At 48.2% G+C, this 27,360-nt stretch overlaps 2 protein-coding genes across 6 annotated transcripts in view; both read left to right on the top strand.

Moving 5' to 3' along the window:
• Positions 1 to 1,310: 1,310 nt before the first annotated feature.
• EIF2B5 (eukaryotic translation initiation factor 2B subunit epsilon) lies at positions 1,311 to 21,021 on the top strand. The gene is made up of 16 exons (XM_075507015.1): positions 1,311 to 1,518; positions 2,754 to 2,878; positions 3,599 to 3,784; positions 3,881 to 4,058; positions 5,150 to 5,230; positions 5,986 to 6,063; positions 6,144 to 6,456; positions 7,086 to 7,231; positions 7,539 to 7,677; positions 8,298 to 8,399; positions 8,955 to 9,062; positions 9,960 to 10,050; positions 10,822 to 10,945; positions 16,362 to 16,487; positions 18,025 to 18,135; positions 19,226 to 21,021. Exons 1-16 carry the CDS (start codon positions 1,366 to 1,368, stop codon positions 19,289 to 19,291), a joined length of 2,127 nt encoding a protein of 708 aa, XP_075363130.1. The 5' UTR covers positions 1,311 to 1,365; the 3' UTR covers positions 19,292 to 21,021.
• Positions 21,022 to 24,737: 3,716 nt separating this feature from the next.
• Positions 24,738 to 27,360, top strand: part of DVL3 (dishevelled segment polarity protein 3) — a 33,743-nt gene continuing 31,120 nt past the window's right edge. For 3 of the 5 annotated variants that reach the window (XM_075507012.1, XM_075507014.1, XM_075507011.1), the window contains exon 1: positions 24,738 to 25,121. In XM_075507012.1, coding sequence (XP_075363127.1) covers positions 24,955 to 25,121 — 167 coding nt within the window. In that variant the 5' untranslated portion in view covers positions 24,738 to 24,954. The remainder of the gene's footprint in view (positions 25,122 to 27,360) is intronic. The other 2 variants (XM_075507009.1, XM_075507010.1) reach the window with 2 other exon arrangements.

The raw sequence follows: 27,360 nt of genomic DNA, 5'->3' as shown, positions 1-27,360 counted from the left end.
AGCACTGGTAAGGGCCTCCCTGCCAGCAGGCTCAGGGCTCTCCACAGCCCTCCTGCTGCCAGCCTGTTAGGAGCTCCCTGGAGAAGTCTCTCAGCCTCTTTTCCTGGCTTTGAATGCAGGGGTTATCACACAGTTTTCTCTAACTGAAAAATGAGCAGGCAGCAGTGCTGCGTGCGCTGTGCCAGGCAAGAGGGATCATAGCACTCTGACTGGCAGCAGAGAGGTGGCGGAGGAGCGATTCAGCCAAGGACACGCTTTCTGTGCCGAGGACTGTACGCAGCCGATGCTCTTCTGAGGGCTAGGCCAATATTGAAGCACATTAGGAGAGACAACCAGACCTGCATGAGGACAGAGCCTGGGCTGGGGCAGGGGTGGCTGGGGGGATCAGGATCCACGAAACTGACAGTGTCTGAGCAGAGGGCACAGCCAGACACCATCACCTGCAGCACCCAAATTGGGGCTGCTTCACCAAGCTGGGGGAAAGACAAATGCCACCCCCACCCCCAGAAACCACATCTTCTTTTTCTCCCATCCTCTCTGGAAGTGTCTCTGGGTGGGCTCCGAGCGGTCCCTCAGGGACTGCGGGTTTTGGGGGTCACTCCTTGACGGCAGGTGTGAGTGCTGAAGGGCTGGTTCACAGCAGGGCTGGTTCACAGCAAGCCTGGCCTTTGCAGAAACAGCGGCTGGACATCTGGAAACGCAGCACAAGCACATCACAGCTAGGAAGTGTATCAAGAAAATGTAACTTTTTACTAAACTGGAAATCCCTAGGGTTGCATCACAGTACTACACGCACCCTGAGGTCATCTGGGAAATGTCTGTGGGTGGGAAATCCAGGCCTTCCCCTCGCCTCCGTTGGGTCCTGGCTGTGCGCTGTAATGGCGGGGAGCGCTGCTCTGCTCTCCACCCTCTCCCTCCTTGGGGGATGCGGATAAAAAGGCCTCTCCCCTGCTCCTGAGGCGCAGGCATGTGGGCCAGCAGGGCTCCCACAGCCCCTGGCAACGGCGGATCTTCTCCACGCCGGTGCCGACGGATGGGGCAAGAGGCTGGGGAGGCAGCGGGGAGTTTCTGAACCCCTCCGGAAGCTGCCCCGTCTGCCTACGGTCACCCCGGGCCCTGCGTTCTGCTAGGCTGGCTGATGCACAGGGAGCGGGGCCCTGGCAGGGCCCACCCTGCCCTGCCCTGCCCTCCGGGGCTGGGCTCGGCTGAACCGCCCGGCCGGGGCCGCAGGGGCGGGGACCGGGGCCGCCGCCAGGCCGCGAACGCGCGCCGCCGGCCCGCGCTGTTCTGTCCCCGCCGAGTTCCCGTCGCTGCTTCCGGCGCGGACCCGGAAGCGGAAGGGGGGAGCTGAGGCAGCGTGAGGAGATGGCGGCCCGCGGCACCGTGAGGCGGGGGGTTGGCGCGGGGGCGGCCCGCGGACCCGACCCGCAGGAGGAGCCGCCGCCGCCGCTCCAGGCCGTGCTGGTCGCCGACAGCTTCAACCGCCGCTTCTTCCCTATCTCCAAAGACCGGCCGCGGGTGAGAAATCTCCCCTGCCTCCTGCTGCCTCCCCCGGACCGGTTCCTCCGGGGCCGCCTGCCCCGGTCTCTCCCGTTCCGGGGGGGCCGGACCGGGCAGGCCTCTGACGAAAGGCGGAGTGCTCGTCGGCAGCGGTGGTCGGGCCCGCGGTCGCGGCGTGCCCCGCCGTGAGAGCCCCGGGGTGGGTCGGGAGAAGGCGAGGCCCCCCCATCCGCTCCCGGCAGGTCCTGGGGTGCTGCTGGGCCCCCGCGTCCGCCCAGGATTCGGGCAGTCCCCACCGCCGCGGCTTTTCCCGCCTTCCCCCACGCTGTGGAAGCCTCTGACCAGTTCTCCTCGCTTGTAAGAGTTTATATCCCCCGCTGGAGAGGCAGCGAGGATCTAGTTCCTGCGTTGGTGCTGTTTGCTTTTCCACATGTCAAGGCAAACTGCGCTGTTTGCTTTTCATCTGTCGCTGATGCAGAGGCGGCAGCAGGTTTGGGCAGGTTTGTTTCTGATAGAGGAAAGAAGCAAGATCTTTGTCCTTGCCAGCAATAATGCATGAAAGAATATGGCCAGAAAAAGGATGGGGAAAGCACTTTAATTATCCAGATCAGAAGGCTGTATGTTAAAGGAAAGAGTGCTTCTGGAGAATTTAGGTCTGAACAATTATCTTACCTCGTTTGCTGATGAAATGTTTGTGGTGGTCATAATTACATACGTGAGCTCAGGCCTGAAACAAAACGTCACCAAAAATGAATTAAAGAGTAGTATGAGATCACTCAGTTGTGAATCAGTAACTTGAATCTCAAGAGAATACTCACTTCATTTAGATTGTGGGGTTTTTTTCCCTTCTTTAATTCTGGACACTCATATTCATGTGGCTTCATCATTCATGTCTGTCAGGTTTTTCTTGTAGCTGTTAAAGCCTGAGTCAGGGAATCAGCACTCATGTGGGATTTTTTTTTTTTTTTTTAGTCTTTCTCACTTATTTGCGTCATCTTGAAGAGTTTATGTGTGATAACTTCACTTCTTTTACGCTTTCTTCTCTGAAGTGAGGGTATACCCCTATAGAAGATCAGAAACTAGCTCTTACTGTTTAGATCAGCTTTGAAAATTTTTGATAAAAGGAGGTAGAGCAGTTATTTGTGTTATTTTTCTGGTGCCACTGATGATATGTCCTCAAGTTGGAAGGGACTGTTGCTGATGTTGAGGTACACAGTATTTGTTCAGCTATCTGTGTGTCTTTTTCTTTTTAGGCTCTTTTACCTATGGCAAATGTGGCCATGATTGACTATACCTTGGAGTTTCTAACAGCAACTGGCGTGGAAGAAACCTTTGTTTTCTGCTGTTGGAAGTCAGCTGAGATAAAAGAGCATTTACAGTAAGAATCTCTTCTTCTTTTTAGCTTTATCATGGAAAGGATTCTTCTATCCTCCAGCAAGCCTCAAAGGTCTCACTGATCCTTCTGATGAAAACCATGTGCTAGAGATTCCCTTTCAAGAGAAATCTCCTAACACATCTCAAAAAAAGGCCATTCCTCCTGTGAAGGAGTGTGGTTGTGCAGTGTACTAAAAGGGTTGAGTGTTTTGGGACTGCATTTGTATTGGCACTTAACTTTTCTTGTCTAAAAGCAGGAGTTTCCTGGGTAGATGTGTAAATTAGCGTACCGCCTTTTGCATTATGCCCTGTCTCGGTATGTCGTGCAGCATATGGAAACAGCTCGCTCAGACAGCACCTTTGCCTCTGCATGCTGCAGGTTTGCAAGCTAAAGAGAAGCATGCAGTCTTCCCCTACCTGAGGTACTGCTTTCCAAGACAAAAAGTTTGGGTTGTGTGTAACTTTTCCTTCTCCTTTGTCAAAACTTGGCTCACAGTGGAGTGGGTTTCCTAAGTTTCCGTCAGCTACAGTCTCAAAGTCTAACTCTCTTCAGTTCATCTGTGTGCAAATAAGCATACCCAAGCCAATCGATAGTGGGCTTGTTATAATAGGATTCTCCTTGCATTCACTTACAGGTGTGGTGTGCACTGGGGCACTGTGTCCTAGTGTGTTTTCTATAGGAATATCCTCTTTATGCCTTCCTGATGTGTTTTTCTCCTTCCAGAAAATCCAAGTGGTGCCGCCACACCTCTCCCAACACAGTGCGCTTTGTGACTTCTGACCTGTACCGCTCCCTTGGTGACGTGCTACGAGACGTTGATGCCAAGTCCCTTGTTCGTTCTGACTTCATTCTCGTCACTGGAGATGTGGTGTCCAATTTCAATATATCCAAAGCCCTGGAAGAGCACAAGTAGGTGTTGAAAGAGTGTACGCTTGCCTGCTGTGCTGAGACTCTGGGCTCTAACTCTCTGAAGAGTGATTTTAAAGTTCTGCCCTTCTTTTTCAGGTTGCGTCGTAAGATGGAAAAGAATGTTTCTGTGATGACGATGATATTCAAGGAGTCCTCACCTGGTCACCATGCCAGGTGCAAAGAGGATGACATTATTATTGCTATGGACAGTGCCACAAACCGAGTCCTTCACTACCAGAGAACCCAGGGGCTGAAACGCTTCCGCTTTCCTATGGTGCGTCTGGAACCTGACGGGTGGAAAAGGGCTGCAGTAGTGAAGCAGCCCACCCCAAGGAGGAGGTCCTCCTTGAGCGAGGGCTGGGGAACTGTGCTTGCTGCTTCTCTTGGAGGAGCAGATGATAGGAAGTAACTCTTGGTAAACTGGCTTTTTTTTCCTTTAACCTGTATTTGAGGCTTGGTGAAATTGTCCCGAGACACACATGTTTGGGACTCATTTCAGAGTTTGAAAACGGGACAGACATATTTCTCACAATTCAGTTTTTGCATTTATTTGACTCCTTTTTCTCCATGTGAAACAAGGGAGGTAGATAATTTGTGCTGTCGCAGGGGTTCCCAAATTGGGATGCATATATCACGATCGTACACAAACCATTTTGAAGCGGCACTGAGCCTGGCACAGGGGATGGAATAACAGCAGGTGCAAGGGGTAGTACTTCCTATTACCTCTGTACTGTTCACGTAAAAAGGTTATGGACTTTTCTAATAATGTAGTAAATGCTCTGTAAATGTCTGTGGAGGCACTTTCTCCAGTGAGATAATGGACCTTTTTCTTTTTTCAACTCAGAACTAAGACTCTGATTATATGGCACTTTCATCCTCAAATCGGTAATCAGTAGGTTATTTTTTACCTTCAAATGAAAGCACAAATCACTGTAGGAAACCAAAATAGAAAACAAACAACACCCACCACCAACAACAAAACAACAGCTGTAAAAATCCACAGGGGGTATGGAAGCTATGAATATTGCATTTTGATTTATTAATGTTCTTTGTACATTTTTAGCTCCCAGCAACTAAGGTAAGGAGCCTCCTGGAGGAAAAGTGATTGTTTGAAGTACAAGCTGTTTCTTGGAGAGCTGCGCTGTGTAAGGATGAGGGCAGTCTCTGCCGACTGACATGCAGCTGTGTGTGTGACCAGGCTGTGCCTCCTAAGCTTGTGTCTCAGTGTAGATTGTAGATTTCTCTGATCTTCAGAACTTCAGCTAGTTTAATAATTCAATCAATACTGCCCCGGGCTTATAGAAGGCTTTTGGGGTTCGGTACTGTATGAGGCACTCGGATCATCTGAATTTTTTCCTCTTTCAGAGTCTGTTCCAGAATTCTATTGAGAACGTTGAGGTGCGCCACGACTTGCTGGATTGTCATATCAGCATCTGCTCTCCGCAGGTGAGCTCTGCCCTTCTGTGAGGGTCCAAAATCCAATCTGCATTGCTCCCTTTGTCCTGCTGGTGTGCAGGGGGTGCATGTGGCCTGAGTGTACTAGTTTTGGAAACCAGAACTCCCAGTTGTGCTCAGTGACTGAGCTGAGAGCCTGAGTGATCATGTGGCGCTGCTCTGCGGACTGTATGGTCACTCAGTCTGTGTCTGGCATCCACTGCTCGAGCCCAGGCAGAACTAGACAGTGGATGCATCAGTAGACTGGCTGACTTGGCACAGGATGAAACTATTCTGGAAAATAAACAATTGCACTTTGAGTATAGTAGCATCCATGGAGCAGAGGTGATGGCTATGCTATGGAAAAGTGTTGGTACTTGCAAGCTGGTACTGTGTTAGGGTAACATTGAGGGTTATTCCAGCCTAGGCTCGCTAACGTCTCTTCCACATCTGAAAAAGCTGATCTACAGCCTTCCTTTGGGAGTGAAACTAGAAAGTGAGGCTGGGCGGATTGCTTGGAAATGCTAAAGCAATGTTTTGCCCCTTCTGAAAACCAGAATCTGTTCATAGTCTCCATTAGGAGGAGGAGATGGGAAGGTCAACACTCCTAGCAGAAGGAATGAAAGCTTTATTCAAGGCAAGAGCATCACTTTCCTATACTGTATTACTCGGCTCTCTGAGAACCACTGAACAGCCATTAATTTTCTGGCTTCCCTGGCAACATTTTCTGCTAACTATATTATTTCCTTATATTTTATTCCTGGCAGGTGGCTGAGCTGTTCACAGACAATTTTGACTACCAGACACGGGATGACTTTGTGCGTGGTCTGTTGGTGAATGAGGAGGTAAGGAGAGGGTTGTTACAAGGGAGATCCTATTACCTTGCATTAGAGAATCTTCTGACACGCTCCTGCCTGTCTCCCAGGTCCTGGGGAACCAGATCCATATGCATGTAACGACAGAAGAGTACGGCGCCCATATATGCAACCTGCTAATGTACGAAGCCGTGTGCTCTGACATCATCCGGCGCTGGGTTTATCCTTTGACTCCAGAGATGAACTTCACTGATGACAAGAATCAGAGTTACAGCCATTCTAAACACAACATTTACCGAGGGGTGGATGTTAGCCTTGGCCACGGCAGTGTGCTGGAAGAGAACGTACTCATTGGGCAGGGAACGGTCATCGGCAGCAACTGCTCCATAACAAACAGCGTTATTGGGCAGAACTGTAGGATAGGTGAGTACAAGAATGGGGGACATGTAGGCCTTGCCAGGCAAGGGCACACGTTGTTGGGATTTAGTTTTTGAAGTGCATTTGGCTCTGAGAGAGGATGATAGGTGGGTATTGATTGACTTCTAATGGGAAGAAAGGAGAAAAGCTTGGTTCTCCAGCAGAGGAAATAGATTAAAGTTTTCAGGGTACCATAATGATGCTGAAAGGTGGAAGACACTTAATGCAGATAAGTTGTTTCAGCAGTAGAGGATGCATGACCTTTACTGATCTACAGTTATCACCCACCAACATCCTGCAAATGAGGGACATCTGTCCCTGGTTTTGTGAGCTGCCTGGTACTACTCCTTCCTAGTCTTGGCTGGATTTTTTTGGTGATTTGGCTGTATTTGTGCAAAACCAAGATGTCAGTTGTTACTGTCACCTTGTTAAGTCTCTGTAGAGAAAAAAATTGTCTTTGAGCTTTGGGTAAGAACTGGCCATAGGCCTCTAAGGCCAATTTTTACCTTTCATCTAATATCCATAGTACATCAAGGGCATTGGGATTCAGTAAGATGCTTTCTAGTGGAGTCAGCAGTGTGGGAGAGCAGCAAACTGCCTTGCTCAACATATTTGTGCTCGGTGATGTATAACAGGTGATAAAGTCATTTTGGACGGAGCTTTTCTCTGGGACAGAGTACACATAGCAGATAATGTGGAGATCTGCCATTCTGTTATCTGCGATGAAGCTGAAGTGAAGGAGAAAGTAAAGCTAAAGCCCCACTGTGTCCTCTCTTCTCAGGTGAGCTGTATTTATGTCTATTCTGCTTTCTGCCTTTCTTGGCAGGTTACTAGCCTTACACTAGACCATACCAGAATACAGGGCTGCTCCAAGCCTTTTTGCAGAGGTGGAGGATGTGCTACTGCTCCCACCTTTTTCTTCTTTTTGTTTGGCTAGGGTAGTATGGTATGTGATCTAGCAGTGCTGGTGTCTTCAGTTATACTTGTTAGTATACAGCTTGCCTGGAGCAGCTGTTGTCCCTGCTGGTGGAGGTACAAGGGGGCAATCAGGGTATTTCTTCATTAAGATATGTTGCACATATTTGCAGGTAGTAGTAGGACCTGGCATCACTCTTTCTGAGGGCACAGTGATCTCTCTGCACCCACCAGATGAGGAGGAAGAGGATGATGACCAGTTCAGTGATGATTCTGGCGTGAACAAGGAGGAAAGCAAAGTGAAACTGAAAGGTATGAGAGTCTCTGGCTCCATGCACTCAGGCTATGCAGAGGGCTTTGCCTTCCATGATCTTTTGGGGTCTTTCCCTCCCCCATTCTGGACTCTGCAGTGCCAGGCTGGAGCTTAGTGCTGCATTCAGCTTGGAACATGTGTGTTTTCAGTAGGACAAGCAAGGATATTTGGCTCAAGCTGGACAGTGAGATGTACCTCAGTATCCCAGTATTAAAATCTGTGGAGACTCAGCTAGTTTCTATTTCTCTTAGAGTAGGAGACAATAAGCTGAAGTTGGAAGAGATGTTCAGTTTAAGGCAGGTTGCAAGATCTATGTCCTCATACCTGGAGTGTGTCCAAGGACTTTGTCCTTGTGAAATACTGTTTCTACCAGTCTGGGTTTGTTGAGGGATCTAAACATGGTCAGCTGAATGTTGCTGCTGTAGGGAGGAGTAACTTGGTCATTTGTCAAGGCAAGTGAGAAGATAAAAGCTGAAATCTGTATGCATATGCAGGAATCCCAGCTCCCTCTTGATGAAGGATATTTAGGGGCAGTAATATGCAGGTTGTACAGTCTATTTCAGGTTTGCCTGTAAGCAGATCCAGTACATCTACCTCCTAATCACTGTTTCTTTTTCAGGTTACAATAAAAAGGATGTAGGCTCAGAGGGCAGAGGCTATCTCTGGAAAGCAGATGACAAGAATGGAGAGGATGAAGAAGAGCAGAGACAAAGCCTATGGGGTGAGGAAAAGTTTAGTGTAGTCACTTGGGGATGGACAGACAGACCTGTGTCGGGGAAACTGGCTGAGTGGAACACTGATAATTGTGTCTAGAGTAAGACCTGGGCTTTGTGAAGCAGACTGGCTCCAGGTAACATATATCTTTGACTTGCTCTAACACACACAGCTGTCTGCTGCGAGTGGTGCACCAGGGGATACCAGGCCCTCCCTTAGACGGAATATGCTTTGGCTATTCTGGGTACTGCTGGCTTTCTTCCTGCTAGTGAGAGCGTCTGCTGACATTGCTCCATCATGAGTCAGCAGTCTGCGCAAAATGCATTTGCTTCTATCCCTGTCCTTTGTTGTCTGCCTGCAGACTCTTAAAAAGTCCCATTATCCTAGTGCCAGCTGTAGCATTCCCTCTGCAGCAAATCTAATCATCTAGACCTGTAAGTATAAACTTCCTTGCAAGGACAGATAGTTGCTGACTTGGTTGGGAAGTCCCTGGGACACCTGGTTCTTCATGCATATGACAGCTGCAGCTTTGGAGTGTTGAATGCTGCATCCTCTCCATCAGGGCCAGCTATGCATTCAGAGGAAGAGAGCGAGTCAGACAGTGACCTGAGCATGGGCTCTGAGGAGCCAGACAGTCGGGCAGTGTCCCCTCAGCTAGATGACATCAAAGGTAAGAGTTGAGCTGTTAAGAAGTATGGTGAGTCTGCAGATAATGCCGTGAGTGTGAGATCTGTGCTGCTTTCTCTAAGTATATTGGAAAATTTGTGGGTGTCTATAATATGTTTGTTTCCTGACCTCACTTCCTGCATTTTCTACAGAGTTCTTTAATATTCCCTGTATTGCTGTTGTGTTAACCCAAGGCAGCCAAGGATGAGAAGCTAGACAGAGATCCTCCATCTTTCCCATTCCTGATCAGTGGGCCTTCATGAAAGTGACCTCCCTGAATTGTCTGTTTAAATGGCAGTGTTATTGCTCAAACTCAGAGATTGTGTGAAGGTCTAGCAGAGTTTCCCTGTGTGGACAGCTTACTGCTGTAATTGTGCTGGAGAATTAAATGTCCTTGTAGGAGCTGCCTCCTTGGCGGATATGGTTTGGTTTTCTGTTTTGTTGTGTTAAGCTTACCTGGATTTGAAAGGGGTTCAAGCCAAACTGGAAAAAAAAGCCTTTTTCACATTAAAATATCTCCCCAAAGGACATTAAACCAGTAAATTTTACTTTTTAATTCATATCTTGAGTTAGGGGAAGATGAGGTTTGTCTGAATAGGAAAGGCTAGATTGTGAAAGTATGATAGAAACTCTGCTCTAAAAGGTTGCAGAGGTAAATAGCTTTGTACTAGTTTGTGTGGATAGATCAATGATACCTAGTAGGTCATCTCCTTTATTTGAATTATATTCAACTATTTCTAAGTATAGTTCATGTGGGTTTTGTGCCAGCTTACGGAGACCAAATAGACATCTGTGTCAGAATGCTTCCTTTGTTAAGGGCATAGTTTATTCAGTAATGAACAGTTTGAAGAATCTGTGCTTCTCCCTCTTATGTCTAACTACCTGTCCTTTCTTTCATTAGTTTTCCAGAATGAGGTTCTGGGTACGTTACAGAGGGGCGAAGAAGAAAACATTTCCTGTGACAACCTGGTCCTGGAAATCAACTCCCTCAAGTGAGTGTTCCCTTAAGGATGCTGCCCCTTATGCTGAACAGTTGGGTTTGACAGCAGATCTAGAAAGAAGAGGAGAAACCGTGTGAATACCCATGTTTGATTGTTAAACATTAATTTTATCAGTATAGAGCATGAGAAATGCAGATTAGAGATCATGACTGAATGACGACAGGAGTTGATGGAGAGCGCCAGCTGCATCTGTAGCATCCTCAGTGGTTAGGCTTTTCCTGCCCCAATTCTGTAACAAGAGATTGAATTGCTATTAAGTAACTGTAGACTGAAGAGAGCAAGCCAGTTCTTGGCACAGACTGCCTGTAAGTTCATGCAGGGGCTGCTGCTCTGTGCATTGCAACATTCAACCAGCTGCCTGCAGCTGGGGCTGTGCTGTGGTGTGGCTTGTCCACTCTGTTTTTACAGCAGTAAGTCTAGAACACATAATCAGAGTGCCTTTTACCTAGTATTTCTCAAATACAAACCTGTTTCCCTTCTTTTGCGCAACGGTATTCCTACAGCACTCTAGTAAATGTGAGGGTGCTGTCCCTGCAGCAGCTTGTTCCACTGTGATAGCAGATTTTCAGGACTTGTGGCCTTAATACAGGGCTGATGCAATACAAGGTGGTTTTATTGCCTGAATATTTGGAAAACCAAACAAACAAACAAAAACAAGTCTGGAAGATGAAAATCGAATTTTCTGCTGTATCTCTGAAGAGCCACAGTCTGCAGAGATCAGATAGTGTGAAATATTGGGCGTTTTTGCCTTTTTCCTCACAGGTATGCGTATAACATTGGTCTGAAGGAGATGATGCAGGTGCTCAGTAAAGTGATCCTGGAGTTCCCACTGCAGCAGCTGGATGCAAACTTGGACTCCCAGAACTATTTCTCAGCATTACTTCCTGTGAGTCCTGCTCCATTTGACTCTTCTTTGGGTTTGTCTCCTAGTGCGTAGGATGCCCCAGGTAGTTCCTGGCTGAGAAGTCTTTTTGGTTAAGCGTGAAGCCACTTGAACTCCTGGAGTTCATGAGCCTCTTTGCCTTCTGTAGAAGTAAAAGTGAACTGAAAGTATTGTACCTGCTTGACAGAACTCAGCTGAGACTGTAGGTGTGGGGAGCTCTACTTCAGTACCTATGGTTGTTTCTGTTTCCTGTGTGTGATAGTAGAAGTGCATCACTTGTAGGAGAGAAGAGAGAGGGACTGTTAGAGATGTCTTTACAGGCTTGGATTCCAGGAACCCAGTTCCAATCCATCATAAGCCCTGTCCCTGGGGTAGCAGGGAGCATTCCTCTCCCAGTGGGATCCTTTCCAAGTCTTAGTTGTCTGCGCACTGTAATCAGTGCCAATTTTTTTCCGGCCAAATGCGAAGGCATGATATTGCTGTCTTTGAGCGAAGATACAGAGTTCTGTTGTGTCTCTAAAGAGACGGGTTGTATAATCGGGTGAGGGCGATTTCCATTTCCTGACTTAAGGGAGACAAAATAGAGTAGGATCTGCTTTAAAAAGCAGGCAGTCTTATCTTAATGGTTTTGTTGATCCAAGCTGCAGCCGTTGTAGTAGTTTTGTCTCTTTGCTATAGCCCATTTATGTATTTGAGTTTGCAAACTCTATAGGTTATGAAGGTGCTTCTTCAGAATGAATGGGTCGGATGCGTTTGGGAAGGACTAGTTTAATTTTTTTAGGAGATGGAGCTAAAGAGGAACACTAGACATCTTCATAATGCTTTCTCTGAGGAAGTATGCGCTTTCAATTGATGCGGAAGGCTGGAAAACTAATTCTTCTTTATGTAGGTGTAAGCATGGCACTTAATTCATCTCCTGGATGTGTGGAGATGTCTTCTGTATGAAACATCCATGTCAACTGATCTGTTCATCAGATGGCTCAGTGAGATTTTGCTTTTCACTCTGTTTAAATTCCGCTTGCTTTTGCTCATTTTTCCAGACTGTTTTCTTGAATAGCATGTCCTGTCCTGGAAAAAGAGAATTGAAGGAGGAGGACTGAAGAGAACATTAGAGCAAGTGTTAAACTAAGTGGAAAGCAGTACATCTAGACAACAGGTTGTGTGGAGTTGGTAGCTGTGTAGGATGGTTTGGTTTTTTTCCAGCTAGGATGTGGCATCTCTTTCTGTCTCCCAGATTGGGCTCCTAATCTAGCATGAGTAGGACAGGAGAACTTCGCTGCAGCACCCAGTCAGAAGAGGTTCTAGTCTTGGATAAAGGATACTATATAGATGCATAATGTTTTGCGTAATTGCCCAAAACCCCTTAGAAGCTAAAGACAATGGAAGTACATGAAGGGCTTACCTCTGGGTAACTTTGTCCATGCATATTTTGTCATAGAAAAGCTGATGCTCATGTTTAACAGCAGAGACAGCAAATCAGCTCATCTTTAGTGAGAAGCGATAATAATCTAAATGTAATATTCAGGGTGACCATGCCCCATGTCATGGACAAGTGGAATTTCTCTAGGCAGAGAATTGTGTGGCATGTGCATTTATGAAACACAAATTATCCTTAGATTTATCAGAGAGCGCCAAGTGTCAAACCCATTGACCATCATGGCAGCCAGTTTCTCCAGATGCTCCTTTGTAAAGAACAACCAGGAAGGTTCTTAGAGAATCCTTCTCTGGGACAGTTTTGTGCCTCGATGTCTTAACCGCTTGCAGAATTCTCGTGCTGGCTTTCTATACTGAAATTAGCAGGCAGGCAGTATCCCGGTGAGGTATACTGTTAATGTTCAATTGCACGCATGATGTTAGTCACCATTACAACAACCCAATATGTTTGAGATATGCCTCTAATAGAGGTAGCGAATCGGCCTTCAAAGCTTGTTAAACAGACATTGATGGTCTTCCTGGGAAGCAGCTTTTTGTATTTACCAACAGTGCTCTGAAGAGAAGAGACCAGTTCTTCATGCAGAACATGCTTGTTTGTACAGCATCTGAAACAGTGGCTTTTCTGCAACTTGTGGTTCCCTAGTTAGTAAAAAGTACACTCTGTTAATTTACTAATACTTACTTACACCCTGAGAATCCCAAGCACTAGCTTGGTATAGGTGAGTACATAATGAAAGCATGTAGCTGAAGTGTAGCTATGCAGCTAAAACTGCCTCAGTCAATAGCGGTATTAGGCTGGTATCTGCTTTTGATGGTTTACATATGGCAAAGTGTTATTTTGTATGAGATGGGGATACTTGCATTCTGATAGTGGTGAATATCAGAAGCCCACTGAACTTTACAGAACTGTTTTGTGTTTCTCACTCTCTTTGTAGCTTAACTCTGACTAAGAGATGCTGAAGGAAGATAAGTTGCTTGTATAAGAGTGATGGTAGAGCAGTCCCAGACAACTCAGGAGGGGAAATTGTGGAAATGCCATAGTTATGATGTATGGTTTGACTTGAAACCACAGTATGTGCTCTGAGGTGCTGGCCCCTGAGCATGAAGCTCTTAAGTGTTGCAGCAATTTTAGGAAACAAGCATCCGGTAAAGGATATGCCCGTGGGTATTTCTCAGATGAAACATGGAGGCTTGAGAAAGAGTTATCCAGTTCAAGGTATTTCAGGCATCTTGTTCAGCTCTTGTACAAGTTGTAAAGCAGAGATGGTACAGAAAACCAGACCTTTCCTAGAACCGTAGACATGATTTGAGCAAATGTGGCTGAAGCTGCTGATAAACTGAAGGCTGTGCTTCTGTTATCACTGAAGCAGCATCAGACAAGGTTATGTAGGTGAGGATGTCTAACGGGAGCCGGGGAAGGCAATATAGCAGTTCAGTTGGCTGAGCTGGTCAGTGTCTGCACTGCTGCCCAGCAGCTAGCATGTGTGGTGCACCTCTTCAGGTTTCTGTTAGGGAGCCTTACTCCTTTGTAATGTCATGCAAGTGAACACAACATGGGATTGCTTATTCAGGGACCCAATGGATCTCTGCTTTCACTGAAGCAATTTATGGTGATCAGCACGGATGCTGTTATGGTGTAACAGGTTGGAATTATAGGTTTGTCCCTTGTGCTTTGCAAGTATTTATGATGGTGTTCTGTGCTGGAGGTAGGGGTAAAATAGGCCTGGTGTCGAGACTGTCCTTCTGACAAAAGAAAAGTGGATCACAGACCTCTTTGAAGTTGATACAGTATCACTGACCAGATCTGATGAAAAATGAATCGACCTGAGGAATTCGATTGCTTTCTCCAGACTAGATTGTTTTGAGGAGTTACCCAGGTACAGTCAAAGCCTGGAAAGTTATGATGTTGTCCATAGGGCTCTTTGTCAGGTATCTTTTCACATCTTTCAGCTTTTTATTCAATCTAAAATAATTGCAAGCTTCTAATTCCCCAGTTCAGATTTTCATGGAACTCCCAAAACAGCCTCTTTGGTCACACAGGCTCATAGGTGTGTTTTTGCTAGGGGCTCTGTGGGGCTGATCCCTACTTTCACCATTAACACCAGTTACAGTACAGTGCACGTTCTTGACCTGAGATGGTATATTTTTCCTTCTTTCCCTTTCCCAGCAATAGGCATACTGGATTGAGTCCTGAGGTTGTGAGTGTTTAGAGCTCTGCTTTTTTTATAAATAACTTGCTTTCAGAAACTCAATAGCTTCTGGTTAGAATTGTGCCCACTTATGATTTAAGGGCGTTAACAGAAAGGTATTACAAAATATTTCTTAGCCTGGAAGGAACTTGCTGGTAGCTTTACTACATTTGAGATGAAGAATTCCAAAGGATAATAAAAATGCAGGAGATGGTTGTAGAGGAGAGAAGAGTGTTTAGGATTAAGCATTTTGCTACAAGCTAAAATACTTTCTGGAAACATGCCATGCAACCCTCAGGTTTTTTTTGTTGTGATACCATGATGATTAGGATCATTCTGTGCTGTTACTGTTGTTCCTTGAGCCAGTTGATGTACTATTATACAGATCTGTTTGTTTGTACTAACCCCCTTCTTTGTTTCTGCTTGAGGCGTGCAAATTCCAGCATGGTTGCATAGCAAATGTGTCTGAAGAGGTGATGGAGTGTAGTACTATGGAGTAGTTGAGCACTATTTCCTAGTACAGGCTACCTTTGGTAGTCCACGCTAGCCTGGGCTCTAGCTCTACTGTGTGTCCTGGAGCTCTCCCTCTGGCAGGGCTACTGCCTGTTAACAATTGTCCTGGGCAGAATAATGCTGATTAACTTTCCACGAGGGTAAATGAGAGCTTCTTCATCACACCCCAAGCCCCTGTGAATTACCTGTTTCCATTCGAAACAGACCAGATGTGTTCTCTAAGGAGACACTGCTGAAGGCACAGCAAAACAGTCTTATCTGTACAGGCATGCCAGGGATGTAGTTGCAGGAATGCCTGCTCTTGAATTAATCTATTTAAAAAGATGTGGAACTCTGATTTAATTTCCTACTATGTAGGGTGGTCTGGTCGTGATGTGGCCAATGAGGAATTTTTGTATCTTATCCTAGTTCTGATACCTTTTTAAATTGTTACGGACAGGGGTCTAAGTATCTTTATTACCTCCTATCCCAGATTCAGGTCAGTCTGTGCTGCTTTGCAGAGCTTTCCCTGCTGCTTGCTTTCCAGCTATGTACAATAAGTGAAAGAGCTGTGGGGGACTCGGACAGAAATACTGTTTGAAGAGGCAGCACCAAAATCATTAAATTAAAGACTTGATAAAAAATAAGCCTTGGAAGGGACAACTGAGATCAGTTAATAGTGTAACAACTTCTTGCCCTTCATCCTTCCCACCTATTCTGTGCAGCAGACTCCAGGATGCAAACAAGCCTGTAGGCACACAGCAAATTTGTGACTTGCACATAGGGGCCGTTCCATCGCGTTCCTGTTTTAGGGGTGGCTATTTTGCCCTGTTTACTTCTACTAAGCTGGTAATTATTCTGGCGCTATCTTTTTCTCTTTTTCCTTATTTGCTCTTTTGCTTTGAAAGAAAATTCCACTGAAATGTCAGCTGCTCTGTGGGGGGAAGATTTGAGTAGCATGTATGTACCTCTCCTTATCAGTTTGCTGTGAAGTGATTTTCTTTGAGTACCAGACTCCGTAAACACATTTATTGTGATAATCTGATATTCCATCCAGAGAGGCAAAACCAAGAAAGCTAACGGATATCCTCAAAGCTGCTTAGTAAAACCAGGTCCTATCTGTACATGTGAGACTTAATAGCATCTGTTTCATGGACAGAGTGGGACAAATACATTAAGTGGTCAGCTGAATGGTTTCTTAAAATGCTTCCCTGGGTCAGTTTCTTAGTGCATCACAGGTGAGAAACAGGGCTGAGTGCACACATCTCATAGCTCAGGAACTCTTCTGTGTTTTTCCCCTGCAGCTGTTGAAGAACTGGACCCCATTGTTTAAGAACTACATAAAACGGGCGTCAGATCACTTGAATGCCTTATTTGCCATTGAGGAATTCTTCCTGGAACATGACAGTCTCTGCACATCGATAGCTAAAGTGAGTATCTGCTCCCAATTCTGAGGACCTGTTTTTGCTAGATTCATGGTGAAATGCATCCTGTTTGCATCATTAGCTTGTCTGCTTTAGAGGAGAGAATGTTGGGGTCTCAGAGGAGAGGGTGTATAGAAAATCTATCTATAACAATTGCTTTAAAAAAAAAAATTCTATGTCTGCCTGTGCCTCTGAGGGAGCACAGCTGAGGGTGACTATTAACTACCAGCGTGCAGCCTGAAGGGAGGTATTATTTTGCAGCTTCTAACCTAGATGCCCTTGTTGTGTGATGCTGGAAGAGACGAGGCCAGAGGCTTGCTTTAGGAAGAGCTTTACTTCATTTGTCTCTCCATGGTCCCTGGGATCTAACCGCCAAATGGTTTATCCTACTTTAGAGTGCAAAACAAGCAAAGCTGGGAATAAGGGTGGGATTTCTTATTCAGGCTGAGCTAGTTATGAAAATGGGAATAAAGGGGAGCTGACATGTGGCTCATTACCTATCTCCCTGCTTCTGAGAGTTTTCAGTATATTCTTCCTCACCCTCCTTCACAAATATTTTGTCCCTGCGTTCTTTCTGCCCTATCACACTGAGAGCGTTTGACTTAGATCGCAAGTCTTTCCTTTAGCAGTGTCTCAGGAAGCCCCTATCTCTTTTGGAAGAGCTCTCCTAGAGCCTGCTTAACTCTTGGTTCCTCAAGAAAGAGTAATCCTAACTTCTGCTACCAGTGCTTCTGGCTAATGGCAAAGCACTTAGAACTAGAACCAAAAGCCTTCAGTTTGGTGAGCCAAAATGTCCTTGAATTACAGCAATTGTTTGGCATGCGTCCATTGTTCTAGGGGCCTGGGTTTCCCTGGAGGCTGAGGATTGAAGTGACACTTTATATTTGGAGTTGGCAGCCAGCTTTGTCAGCGTTCTGCCGCAAGGAGACCGACTGCAAAGTGCCTGCTCTGCCTGAGCACAAAGGCACCCTGAGAAAGCATGATTGCATCTTACCCTCGCTGCACTGGGCAGGAGTTTGAGCTGATGAATAACCAATTGCTTTGACACCTGCCATACGGCACTTTTAAGAGAGAACTGGCAGGAGGAGGGAGCCTGGGGCAGAGCCGGATAGATTCATGCTCTTTGCACATGTCACTGTTGTGCGTATGTGGGCCTGCATAAGAGTTGCTGGTTAGATCTGCTTTGGGGATGGGTTTTGGGGTGCTTTAAAAAGAGAACTTAAGTAACATCTTGAACTGACATCCTCTGTGGCCCTTTTGTTGCCTACAGCTCTCAATCATACCCTGCATCCACAGAGTTGAAGCTGATGGGGCTTGAACTTTGACTCATTATGTGTCATAGCATCTAACTGTCAGGAACATAAGGCTTGGTAGGAGAAGCACAGTTATTTTTAACAATAAAAGCAAAATTAAGCAGACTGAGCAGCCTTCTGTTGAAGATGGAGCTGGGAGAAACAGATTATGTGCAAACTTTGTGCTTGGACATGAGCTAGCCCCAAAGGAGTTTATAGAGAGCCCTGTTGCTCTTTTCTAATTGATGCAGGTGTTGATGACATTTTACCAGCTGGAAATTCTGGAAGAAGATGTAATTCTCAATTGGTTCTCTTTGCGGGACACGTCTGACAAGGGAAAGCAGCTTCGTAAAAACCAGCGGGTAAGTCCCAAAGGTGTTTAAAGAGTGGAGGGAGGGGAGGAAGAGAGAGAAACAACAGCTGCTAAAAGAAACTTTGAGCAGAGTTTGGTGCCACTGTCGCCTTCTGTGGAGCAGCTGCCATTACATGGTAGGCCAGTAATGCACCAGTGCATTGAACACTAAGCAATACAACTTTGTTCTCCAGAACAGACATTTTTGTGCCTTCTGCCATAATCATCCTGTTTGGATGAAGAATGGAGGTAGTAGGAGAGGGAGATTGGTTTTAGCGGGCCCTCTGTAGCACGAGGCCAGCACTTTTCTGGAGTAGCAGCACAGCTTCTCTAAGCCAACACCCATTTGAAATGGGCTTTAGGCCAATGCCCTGTGTGCTGGCCCCATGCAATTCCTTTGAAGCTTTCATTCCTGGCTCACCAGTCCCTTCGCTTATATTTCTAAGCATTTGCTGTACTGAGTGGTTTCATTTGGCTTGTGTTGCAAGAAGCATATAAACTTCCCCCCTCCATCAGGCAGAACTTTGTGCTGCAGTTTGGCTGAGCCCTGTTCCAGTCGTTCTCCCTGGATCTGGAAGAGGAGCAAGGGAAAAAAGCCATCTCTGAAGAAGTCCAACTTTGTTTAAAACCTTTGCAAAGTCAGCTCTTAGTATAGGTCAGCAGTGCTTTCAGCTGCTTGTTTGAGTCCAGTTAAAAGGTAAAATGAGCTGCCTTCTTTATAGCAATTTCTCAGGGAGTAGGTTTTTCCCAGCAGAGTTTTCCTAACATGTCTTAGCTAAGGTGCAGCTGTCATCTCTTCTCCCTCAAGCTCTGAAAAACTCTCAAAGTTTTGTCTTTTTGCTGAGTGTTGTGGGGATTGTCTGACTGGAGGAATCTCCCTCAGGAATCTAATCAGTCTGGGTTTGTCCATGGCATCCAGTTGTTTTTCATCTAAACTTTTGTCTCTCTCTCCCTCAATCTGTCTCTGTTTTCATGTCTCCTAGAAACACTCTTTTTCTCGTGCATGATAGTGGTACTCACTGACACAGCGTAGTTGTTGAGCGTTCCCAGCATCTGTTTTGTGTCACTTGTTACCCAATTACATTTCATTCTCTCTGCAGCTCCAGAAGTTTATCCAGTGGCTGGAGGAGGCAGAGGAAGAGTCGTCTGACGGCGACCAAGACTGACGTGGTGGCTCGGCATGAGAAGAGGCGCTCTCACTGCCTTTCTGGGCCGAGTGGGCAGGGCAAGATCAATGCCAGTGCATGGTGTGTAGATGTGGGGCCTGACATCGAAGTGACTGACAATCTGATCATTTAATTAAGTTGTGTGTTCCCAACTTTGCCACTTCTCTCCCTCCCTCACTTGCCCAGTGGCACCTTACGTTGGATGGTTGCAGCCCAGTGTAAAAACCGTACGGGAAAAGCAGGAGGTGGTGATACCTAGAATCCCTCTGGAGCCTGGATATGATATATACTATAAGCTATCTTTTGGGAGGTCCTTGTTACTAATACAAAGGGAGCAAATAGATGCAAATGCATGCAACACCCTTATAAATCTAACCATTGGGGTTGTGGCAGAATGGTCATACAGCTAAGTTATTTGGAGTCATTACTGCTTCTGGAGCTAAGAGAACTCCTGCTGAAGAGACACTGGCAAGGTTGGTGAGTAGGAGCATGTGGATTAGGATCTGGAGTGCAGGACTGGGATTCAGGAGTTCCTGTGCCTGGAGAAGATGCAGTTGTCTGAGGATGCCCAAGGCATTTTGCTGCCTAGAAGGCACTTGTGTGATCTTTCCAAAAGGGAAAATCTCTTGCCATCTGCTGTGCTAGGATCTAACACAAGGTTGCACAGTAGAGTTGGTAAAACCATGTGTTTCCCCCTTGTGTAGAACAGGGGATAATACGTGCTCAGTTCCCCCTGCGGGGGTTGGCTTATAGTGGATGTGCACTGACCAGTGAAATGCTGTATGGATCACTACATCTTAGATGTGATGTGTCTTCTGTGTGTCCCCAGCTTAGCAGACATGCTTTAGAAAAGTGTCTGTTTATTTTTTTTATAAAAAGGGAGCAGAGGTGCCTGGCTCCTCCTGCTGCACCAGCTACGCTTGTGTTTTGCTCTGGAGGTGCTGACCACACCAGGAGCTGACTGCTTTAAGGAGGATGCAAGTTCCTAAATTCTGCTCCAGTGTGAAAAGGAGCAAACGGTATTTCCTTCAACAGCACATGCTTTGTGTTTCCATATGATTTCAGTTATACAAGCTTGCTTGCTTCATGTCCTTTTATTTATCTGAAAATTTCCCTTCCCTCAGACAGCAGGGAAAGTGCTGCAAACCCACTGTAAAGTTCAGCAGCCACAGAGCAACTCGGCATGCAGCAGGGAACGAGCGTGCCTCTGGCACTTTGTTGCCAGCACAGACAAAGTGTGGCAGCAATAAGGCCTTTAAGAGCAGCTTTCTTGGAAGTGTCACTGTGCTGTGTTCTTCCCTGCTCTCAAAGAACAGAGCAAAAAAGGCACAGTGAGAATCAACTTGTGTTCATAGGTGGGTTATTTGTTGGATGTGCTGACCTTGCCTCTGCCCCTTCAGGAGGAGCATGGAATAAATCCGTTGCAGGGGGAAAATGCACTGGAGCTGCCCACTCAGGATATTTACTTGGCCGTTCCGTGGTGCCACAATTGTCAGTGAGGGGACAGCGTTGGATGCTGGAGACCAGGGATACTGCCTCTTAAAAAGTGATGTTCAGGCAGGGCGATCTTGTGCACTCACACTATCAGTTGCCAGGATTGTGCATAAATGTGCTTGTTTTCTGACATTGCAAACTCAGTCTTGTAAATGTTGGGGAGGTAGTTGGTATCTGAATTCTCTGTATCTGCCAATATTTAATTCAGGGAGCAAATAAAAACTATCCTGGTGTTACTGGCTTGTTTGCTTTGTTTGACTTTGACTCGTATGTCTCCAGTTGTGGCACACGCCTGAGCAGGGCTTAACGGGTAAGCTAAATAACTCATCACTACTTCTTCCTCAAGAGATTTTAAGCACATAATAGGCAGGTAGGAAATCAGCGCACCATTGAATTGGTATAAATGTTCAGTGATAACTCATGACTTCACTGTTTACAAGAAGAGAGCGGTTTATGAAAACTTCTCACCTTAGAATCCTGAAATGGGCAAGGTTTGGTTTTGTACAGGATTATGTTGCAAAGATGAACCTTAAATCCTATGAAACCTGTTATCCTTTGCCATGATGAGAATTAGTGGAAATTTGGCTGTTAGGTACTGCATAATGCCCTCCTGATGTTGGGGAGTAAGAACTGGCAGAGGGGGAAGAACCACTACAGAGCTCTTAGTAAAACTATTTACAAACCAGCTGTAAGACTTGGTAATTTTAAAATCTCCTTGGACATCTTCAGTATTTTTTTCCTTTTACAATGTAAAGAAGGTTTAAAAAATAGGTTTAACATGGAGTTCTGTAAATGGCTCGGTTTTGCCAGAGGCTCACGATTCTTTGCGCCAAGTAACAATTCCGCTTTTGTTTTTTCCACATTCCTTCCTCCTTTGCTCCATACTAGCCAACTTCTTCATGGTGTGAGCTGCTTTCTTACCCAGGTGTTAAGATCCAAGGGGAGAATGTTGCTCAATGGCCAAATATTCTTATTCTTCAGGCCTCGGTGGTATGTGTGGTGGGGTGGTTTTACAGGTGCTGAGAATAGAGTAGCAAAAAGGAGACAAAGTAGACACTTGATATGCTCCAAGGTGGAGTTCTGGCATGGTGCAGCATCATTATGGGCAGGTAAGTGTATGCTTTTTAAAGGAGCATTAATTGCATTGCTTAAGTATAGGATGGGCTTGATGCTTTCTGTTGCTTTCGATCAAGATTATATTTGGTTGGAAGACTAGAAATGCCTTTGAGAGCAACCTTGGTTGTGCAATCATTGCTATCCATCTTTTTGAGCAATGTAAGCAGTAAGTATTTTTATTTTTTCTAAGGCCATAGTGGTCAACTTGTCTGACTTCCCATCTGACACGGATGGATGAATGAATGTCACCTGGGGTTCCTGTATCAAACCCATAACTTCACTTAACAATAGTGCACCTTTTAGAAAAAGATAATAGTTTTGTGTTGCTTAAAGGTGTAAGTGATGGAATTCAAGTACATCCACCTCTGCTTTGGGCTGTTCCGAGATGCACTAAAATGCCTGGAGCCTGTTTACTCTGTAAGGAGAAGCAATGCTATCAATGCTGCAATTTTTAAATGTAGACAGAAGCCAACAGGCTGTTCAGAAACTCTTCACTGTAGACCTAGAGTGCTCAGCATGATCCCCTACTGCTAATTTCTTTGGCTCTGTGTTCCTAACCTCCATTCATTAAGAGTGAGTCATACTTCACAAGACCTCTGCGAGCAGTTAAATCAATCTATCGATTGAGTCTATTCAATCACTTGGCCTGTTTTAAAAGAAAAGCAACTGTAACAATGAGATTTCGTCTCCTACCACCCTAGGGGTGCGTGGCACCCCTCCTCTGGGCTGCATGGGCTCCCTTGGGAGCTCAGCACTTCAGAAAATTGCCCTTTTGGTAACAAAGGTGTCTAACTTGTACAATACAGGCTCCAACGTGTATCCACAGCTGTGCTGAGAGGTGGGCAAGAGAGTGGCCCTGTCAGGGGAAGACTATAATTCTTTCACATGGGCCCAGCTTTTGGGGCAGGGAGGTGTTGCAGAAAGACTTTAAGATTAGTTCTATCAGGGTTGACACAATAAGAAGCAGCTTAAACTAAACTTTTCCATTCCTGACCTGGATTCTTCTTTCCAGGTACGCTGGCTTTTACCACAGAGCTCCGAGCATGAGGAAGTGACAATCTTCCAAGAGCTGATGTGGAAACATGGGAGATCCTCATGCCTCTTACTTCTGCTTACCTGAGCTCTTCCCTTGATTTTTTTTTTTTTTTTTTTTTTAAATTTAATGTCAGATTCTTCACCCAGTCTAGCAGTGCTGCCCAGATAATTGCTAGCAATGCCTACAGGACTCTTTCATGCATAAGGAGGCTATTTAGCTCACGCCTGCCTGCCAGCCTGAGGAGCTTGGCTCTGTTCCCTATAAGATCTCTCTGGCTCCTCTTCTTACGGCAGGTGAGTCTGGCGCTGAGAGCTGGTGATCTAGTCTCACGCCCCGTGCAGGCCCACGGTGTGGTTCTTCCTCTGCATTTGTTCCTTCTAATCCAGGATGGTGCAAGGCGGTTCTTGCCCTTTCTGGTGGTGGATGTTCCCCAAGCTCTGTCCAACCCAGCTTTGCTCTCGGCCATAGCTCCAGGAAACTGCTGATGGAGACGGTTCCTTGGCCCTCCTTGGGTGCTGGCGAGGTGTCCAGAGGGGAAGCCAGCCAGCCCAAGACTGCTGTGGCACAGAGGCAAGTCCTAGGGGCTGGGGTCACAGTGCTGATGACCGTAGGTAAGAGAGTGATAGTGTCCGAGGAGAGGCAGGATGGGGAAGAAACCACAGAGCCAAGGGGCTGTTGGAGCTCATATGTGCACAGTTGAAGAGGCCACGGTATGTGGAAAGGAGGATGCTTACGAAGAGCAGAGGAGGGAGTCTGCTTGGTGAGGAAACGAGGCTGGGGAACTTGAAGGGACGCCGCGGTGTCCAGTGCCTGAGTATCAGGGATGGTTGTTGGATGGTGACAAGGGGTTTGGAGGGAAGCCACAGCTGGAGAGGAACTGGGGTGGGAGGTACTGTGCTCCTCTTGTGCACCAGTGTCCCTGTGTAGGATGGCCATTAGAGATGGAGCATGGGGAGCTCAGAGGGGTCTGGACATGGGAGGACAGGGTAGAGCAGGATATGCTTCATGTTCTGTAAGCTGTACTCGAGGGGCATGTAGTTGTGTGAGGAGCGTGGGGAAGGCTGGGAGGTGTGTGAAAAAGGACCAGGGCTGCAGAGATGGAAAGGGGGGCCTGGGATGTGTACATGAGAAGCAGCGGAGGTTGCGGAATGCAGGAGCACGTGTGGCATGGGAATGACCATGTGTGTGAAGCAGCATCAGCGGGTGCAAGAGGGGGTGAAAGCTGAACGGGGGCAGGGAGCCTGGGAGGGCTATATGGGTGCGTGCCAGCTAGCACTGGGAATGTGGGTGCATGGCGAGTACTAGGCTGTATATAAGGGGACGTGGATGTAAAATAAAAATCCCCACCCATCCAGAGGCGGTGGGGCTGTGCATGGCCAGGGAGGTGATGAGGGGGGCAGTCCTGGGGGGGCATGCACCCAGATGGGGTGCAGCAGGAGCAGCGGTGGATGTATGGCCCTGGGGAGAGGGGTGGATGGGTGCGGGTGGGGGTCAGGGGCCGATGGGGGTCAGTTCCAGCCGGGGGGGGTCTCATATCAGTGCGGGATCTAGCCTGGGGGCAGGGTGCAGGCCTGGCTAGTGGCAGGGTCTGGGTGGAGGGTGTGCTGGACCGTGCCCCTCACGGGGTGCCCGTTGAGCCCCGGTCCATCCCGGGATACCGGCTCGGGGTGCAGGCCTGCCCCGGGCTGCCGGCTGGGGCTGGGGCTCGGGCTCGGTCCGCGGCGCGGCCCCCGCGGGGCGCCGGTTCCGGTTCCGGCGGAGCCGGGGCGGCGGGCGGGGGAGGAGCCGCCGGAGCCCGAGCTTGCGCTCTGGAGCCGGGCGGCGCTGGGACCCGGAGAACAAGGGGCGCGGGGGGACCGGGCGCGCGGAGGCCGCAGCCGGGCCGGGGCGCGGGCGGGGGCCGGGCCGGGCGGGGGCCGAGGCCGAGGCGGCGGCCGGGGGTCGCGGGCCGCGCCGGGCCGGGGGCGAAGGAGGCGAGGCGGAGGAGGCGGAGGCCTGGCGGCCGGGCAGGGGCGCCATGGCGGCGGCCGAGACGAAGATCATTTACCACCTGGACGAGCAGGAGACGCCGTACCTGGTGAAGCTGCCGATCCCGGCCGAGCGCGTCACCCTCGGCGACTTCAAGGGCCTCCTCAACCGCCCCAACTACAAGTTCTACTTCAAGTCCATGGACGATGACTTCGGGTGAGCGCGGACCCGGGCCCGGGCCGCCGACCGCCGTGGGGGGGGAGTCTCCCGTGTCCCCGCGTGGGGGGCGGGCTCCCCTGGGCCTCCCTGGGGGAGTTGTGGGGGGCCCCGCGTGGGGGGCGGGCTGCGTGGGCCTGGCTGGGGACACCCGCCCCGCACGCTGCTGGGGGCTGGGGCTGCCCCCCCCTCCTCCGCCCGGGGAGGGTCCCCCCGGTGCAGCGGGGCCGAGACCCCCGGGGGTGGGGTGGTGCCCTTCGGGACTGGCGGCCCCGCTCGTTCCCGGTCTGGGGAGGGGGACCCACATCCACCCTCCACCCCCATTGCCTTGCCTTGGAGGGGGGCGGGGATGGTCCCCCCCCCTTGTGCTCTGTCTGGGGAGGACCCTCGCACACCCCATCCGTTGGCACATGCACCCCCAGTTACCTCACCTGGGGAGGGCTGGTGGAGATACCCACCACACACCTTCTCTGGGGCTGGTGGTCCCTGTGTGCTGCCTCTGGGGACAGCCCCCCATCCTCCCCTTCCCCCATTAGCTCTGGGGGAAGCTGCCCCCCACTAACTCCTCTGTGGGGGAGCTGGTGGTATCCTCCGTGCGCCTTCTCTAGGGTGGCACCCCTATGTCTGCCAGAGGCACCTCATCCCATCTGAGGATCACCCCCTCCTTGTTCTCATGATGTTTTGGCAGCACCTTGCCTGAAAGGGTATCTCCCAGTGCAGCCCACCTTGGGGGGTGTATAGGGGTGGCATCGCCCCGTGTATCCTACTTGGGTTTGTCATTCCTCATCTAAAGGGCCTGGGCATCTCCCACTGCGCCTGCCTGGGGAGGGTGCCCCTTGTTCCCTCTGCCAAGAGGATGCGGGGCTGGTGCCCCCTCCATCAGCCCTTCCCAGGGATTGGATTTGGGGACAATTTTGCTCTCCTACCATCCATTTTGGGGAGGGCCATCCATTTTGGCAGCTTTGTCCTCTGCATCTCATCAATGGGTAAAGGGGACCAGCTTTCTCCTCTGCTGCCTCCATGGAGGAGGAGTGAGAGCTCTCCATGTGCCCATGCTCTGAGCAAGGAGTGTGTACAAGACCTGCTGTACCCACGTACCTGTCCCACCCCCAATGTAAGATGTCTGGTGCTCAATCTCTGCGACGGGTCTGTATAGAAGAGGGGTGCAGCCCTGCCTTGCATCCCATCTCCTGCGGGCCAGCTCTCTTCCAACACCAGTATTTTCATCACTTCTTTTGTGATACCCTTTGGTTCCTTCCATCGTGTGTGGCTGTTTGGAGGTGAGGAGGTCTATTCTATCCCTTGTTTGGATCGTTGTACTGACTAATCTTCTGGGGAGCCCCTGCTGTCTCCTACCTTCGTAAAGTTGGCGACTGTTCTGGGGAACAAGTACCATGTGAAGCCAACTCTCTATAAGACCCTTTGTTCCCACTCTGTTTTGTCTAGTCTTCCTACGTCTGACTCTCCTCTAGCCTTTTTGAGGACCTCTGTTTCCATCCTGGGAACATAGCTTCTCTTGGCTTCCACAACATGTGACCCTTTACCATTCCTAGCACTTTGGTATTTGAAAGAGTTGCATGATCCTCCTTCCTCTGGATTTTTTCCTCCCTCTGAAGATTTAGTGTTTACAGTAGGTCTTATGTATGGAGGCTGGGACTGCAAAAAGCCTTCAGTTTTATAGTCTTCCTAGTGTCGTCTTATTGCGCCAAATACCTCCCTAGGCTGTGATCTTGGCTCATACCCTACGTTGAACAGGGCTGGGCCTGTTCGGGGCTTGGATGGGGATCGGTGTGGCTGCCTCAGCAGGGGGTGCTCTCCCCTCTGCAGCCAAATTATCCCAGTGCCCAGGTTCCCGTTAGCTTGGGAGGTGCCAGCTTTCAGATGAGGCTTGAAATTTGGAGTCACTCCTTTGACCACAGTCTGGGACGCTTTGCCTCCCTAAATTCCTCCTGACCCAGTGGAGAGCTTGAGTGCTCAGAAGCTTCCCCGTTCTCCCCAAGCAAATAGAAGTCTCCAGCCCTCATTTTCCATAAATTTCCTCAGCAATATCAGTTGTCTGCGGATCGTTTCCTGTCCCTCAGCTGTTGAGTAGTGTTGGGTGCTACGAAACAGCTGCCTCTCCCCATCTCAGAGGGGACCGTGTTCATTGGTGGGAGAAGCAAATTCTCCATGCATGCTGTTTGTAAACAAATGCTTTGGGATCCTTTGAAATGTTGTTCTTGAAGTGAATTCAAACTTC

Source organism: Mycteria americana, chromosome 7 (assembly GCF_035582795.1).
Source record: "Mycteria americana isolate JAX WOST 10 ecotype Jacksonville Zoo and Gardens chromosome 7, USCA_MyAme_1.0, whole genome shotgun sequence".
NCBI lineage: Eukaryota > Metazoa > Chordata > Aves > Ciconiiformes > Ciconiidae > Mycteria > Mycteria americana.
The sequence above is the reverse complement of the archived record's forward strand: the minus strand, read 5'-3'. Positions and strand labels throughout refer to the sequence as shown.

Excerpts from the sequence above, each read along its gene's own strand:
- EIF2B5 (XM_075507015.1), top strand. The coding sequence starts at position 1,366 with ATGGCGGCCCGCGGCACCGTGAGGCGGGGGGTTGGCGCGGGGGCGGCC. Across the intron at positions 7,232-7,538 it reads ACTGTGTCCTCTCTTCTCAG|GTAGTAGTAGGACCTGGCAT; the intron begins GTGAGCTGTATT and ends ACATATTTGCAG. Across the intron at positions 18,136-19,225 it reads AGCTTCGTAAAAACCAGCGG|CTCCAGAAGTTTATCCAGTG; the intron begins GTAAGTCCCAAA and ends TTCTCTCTGCAG.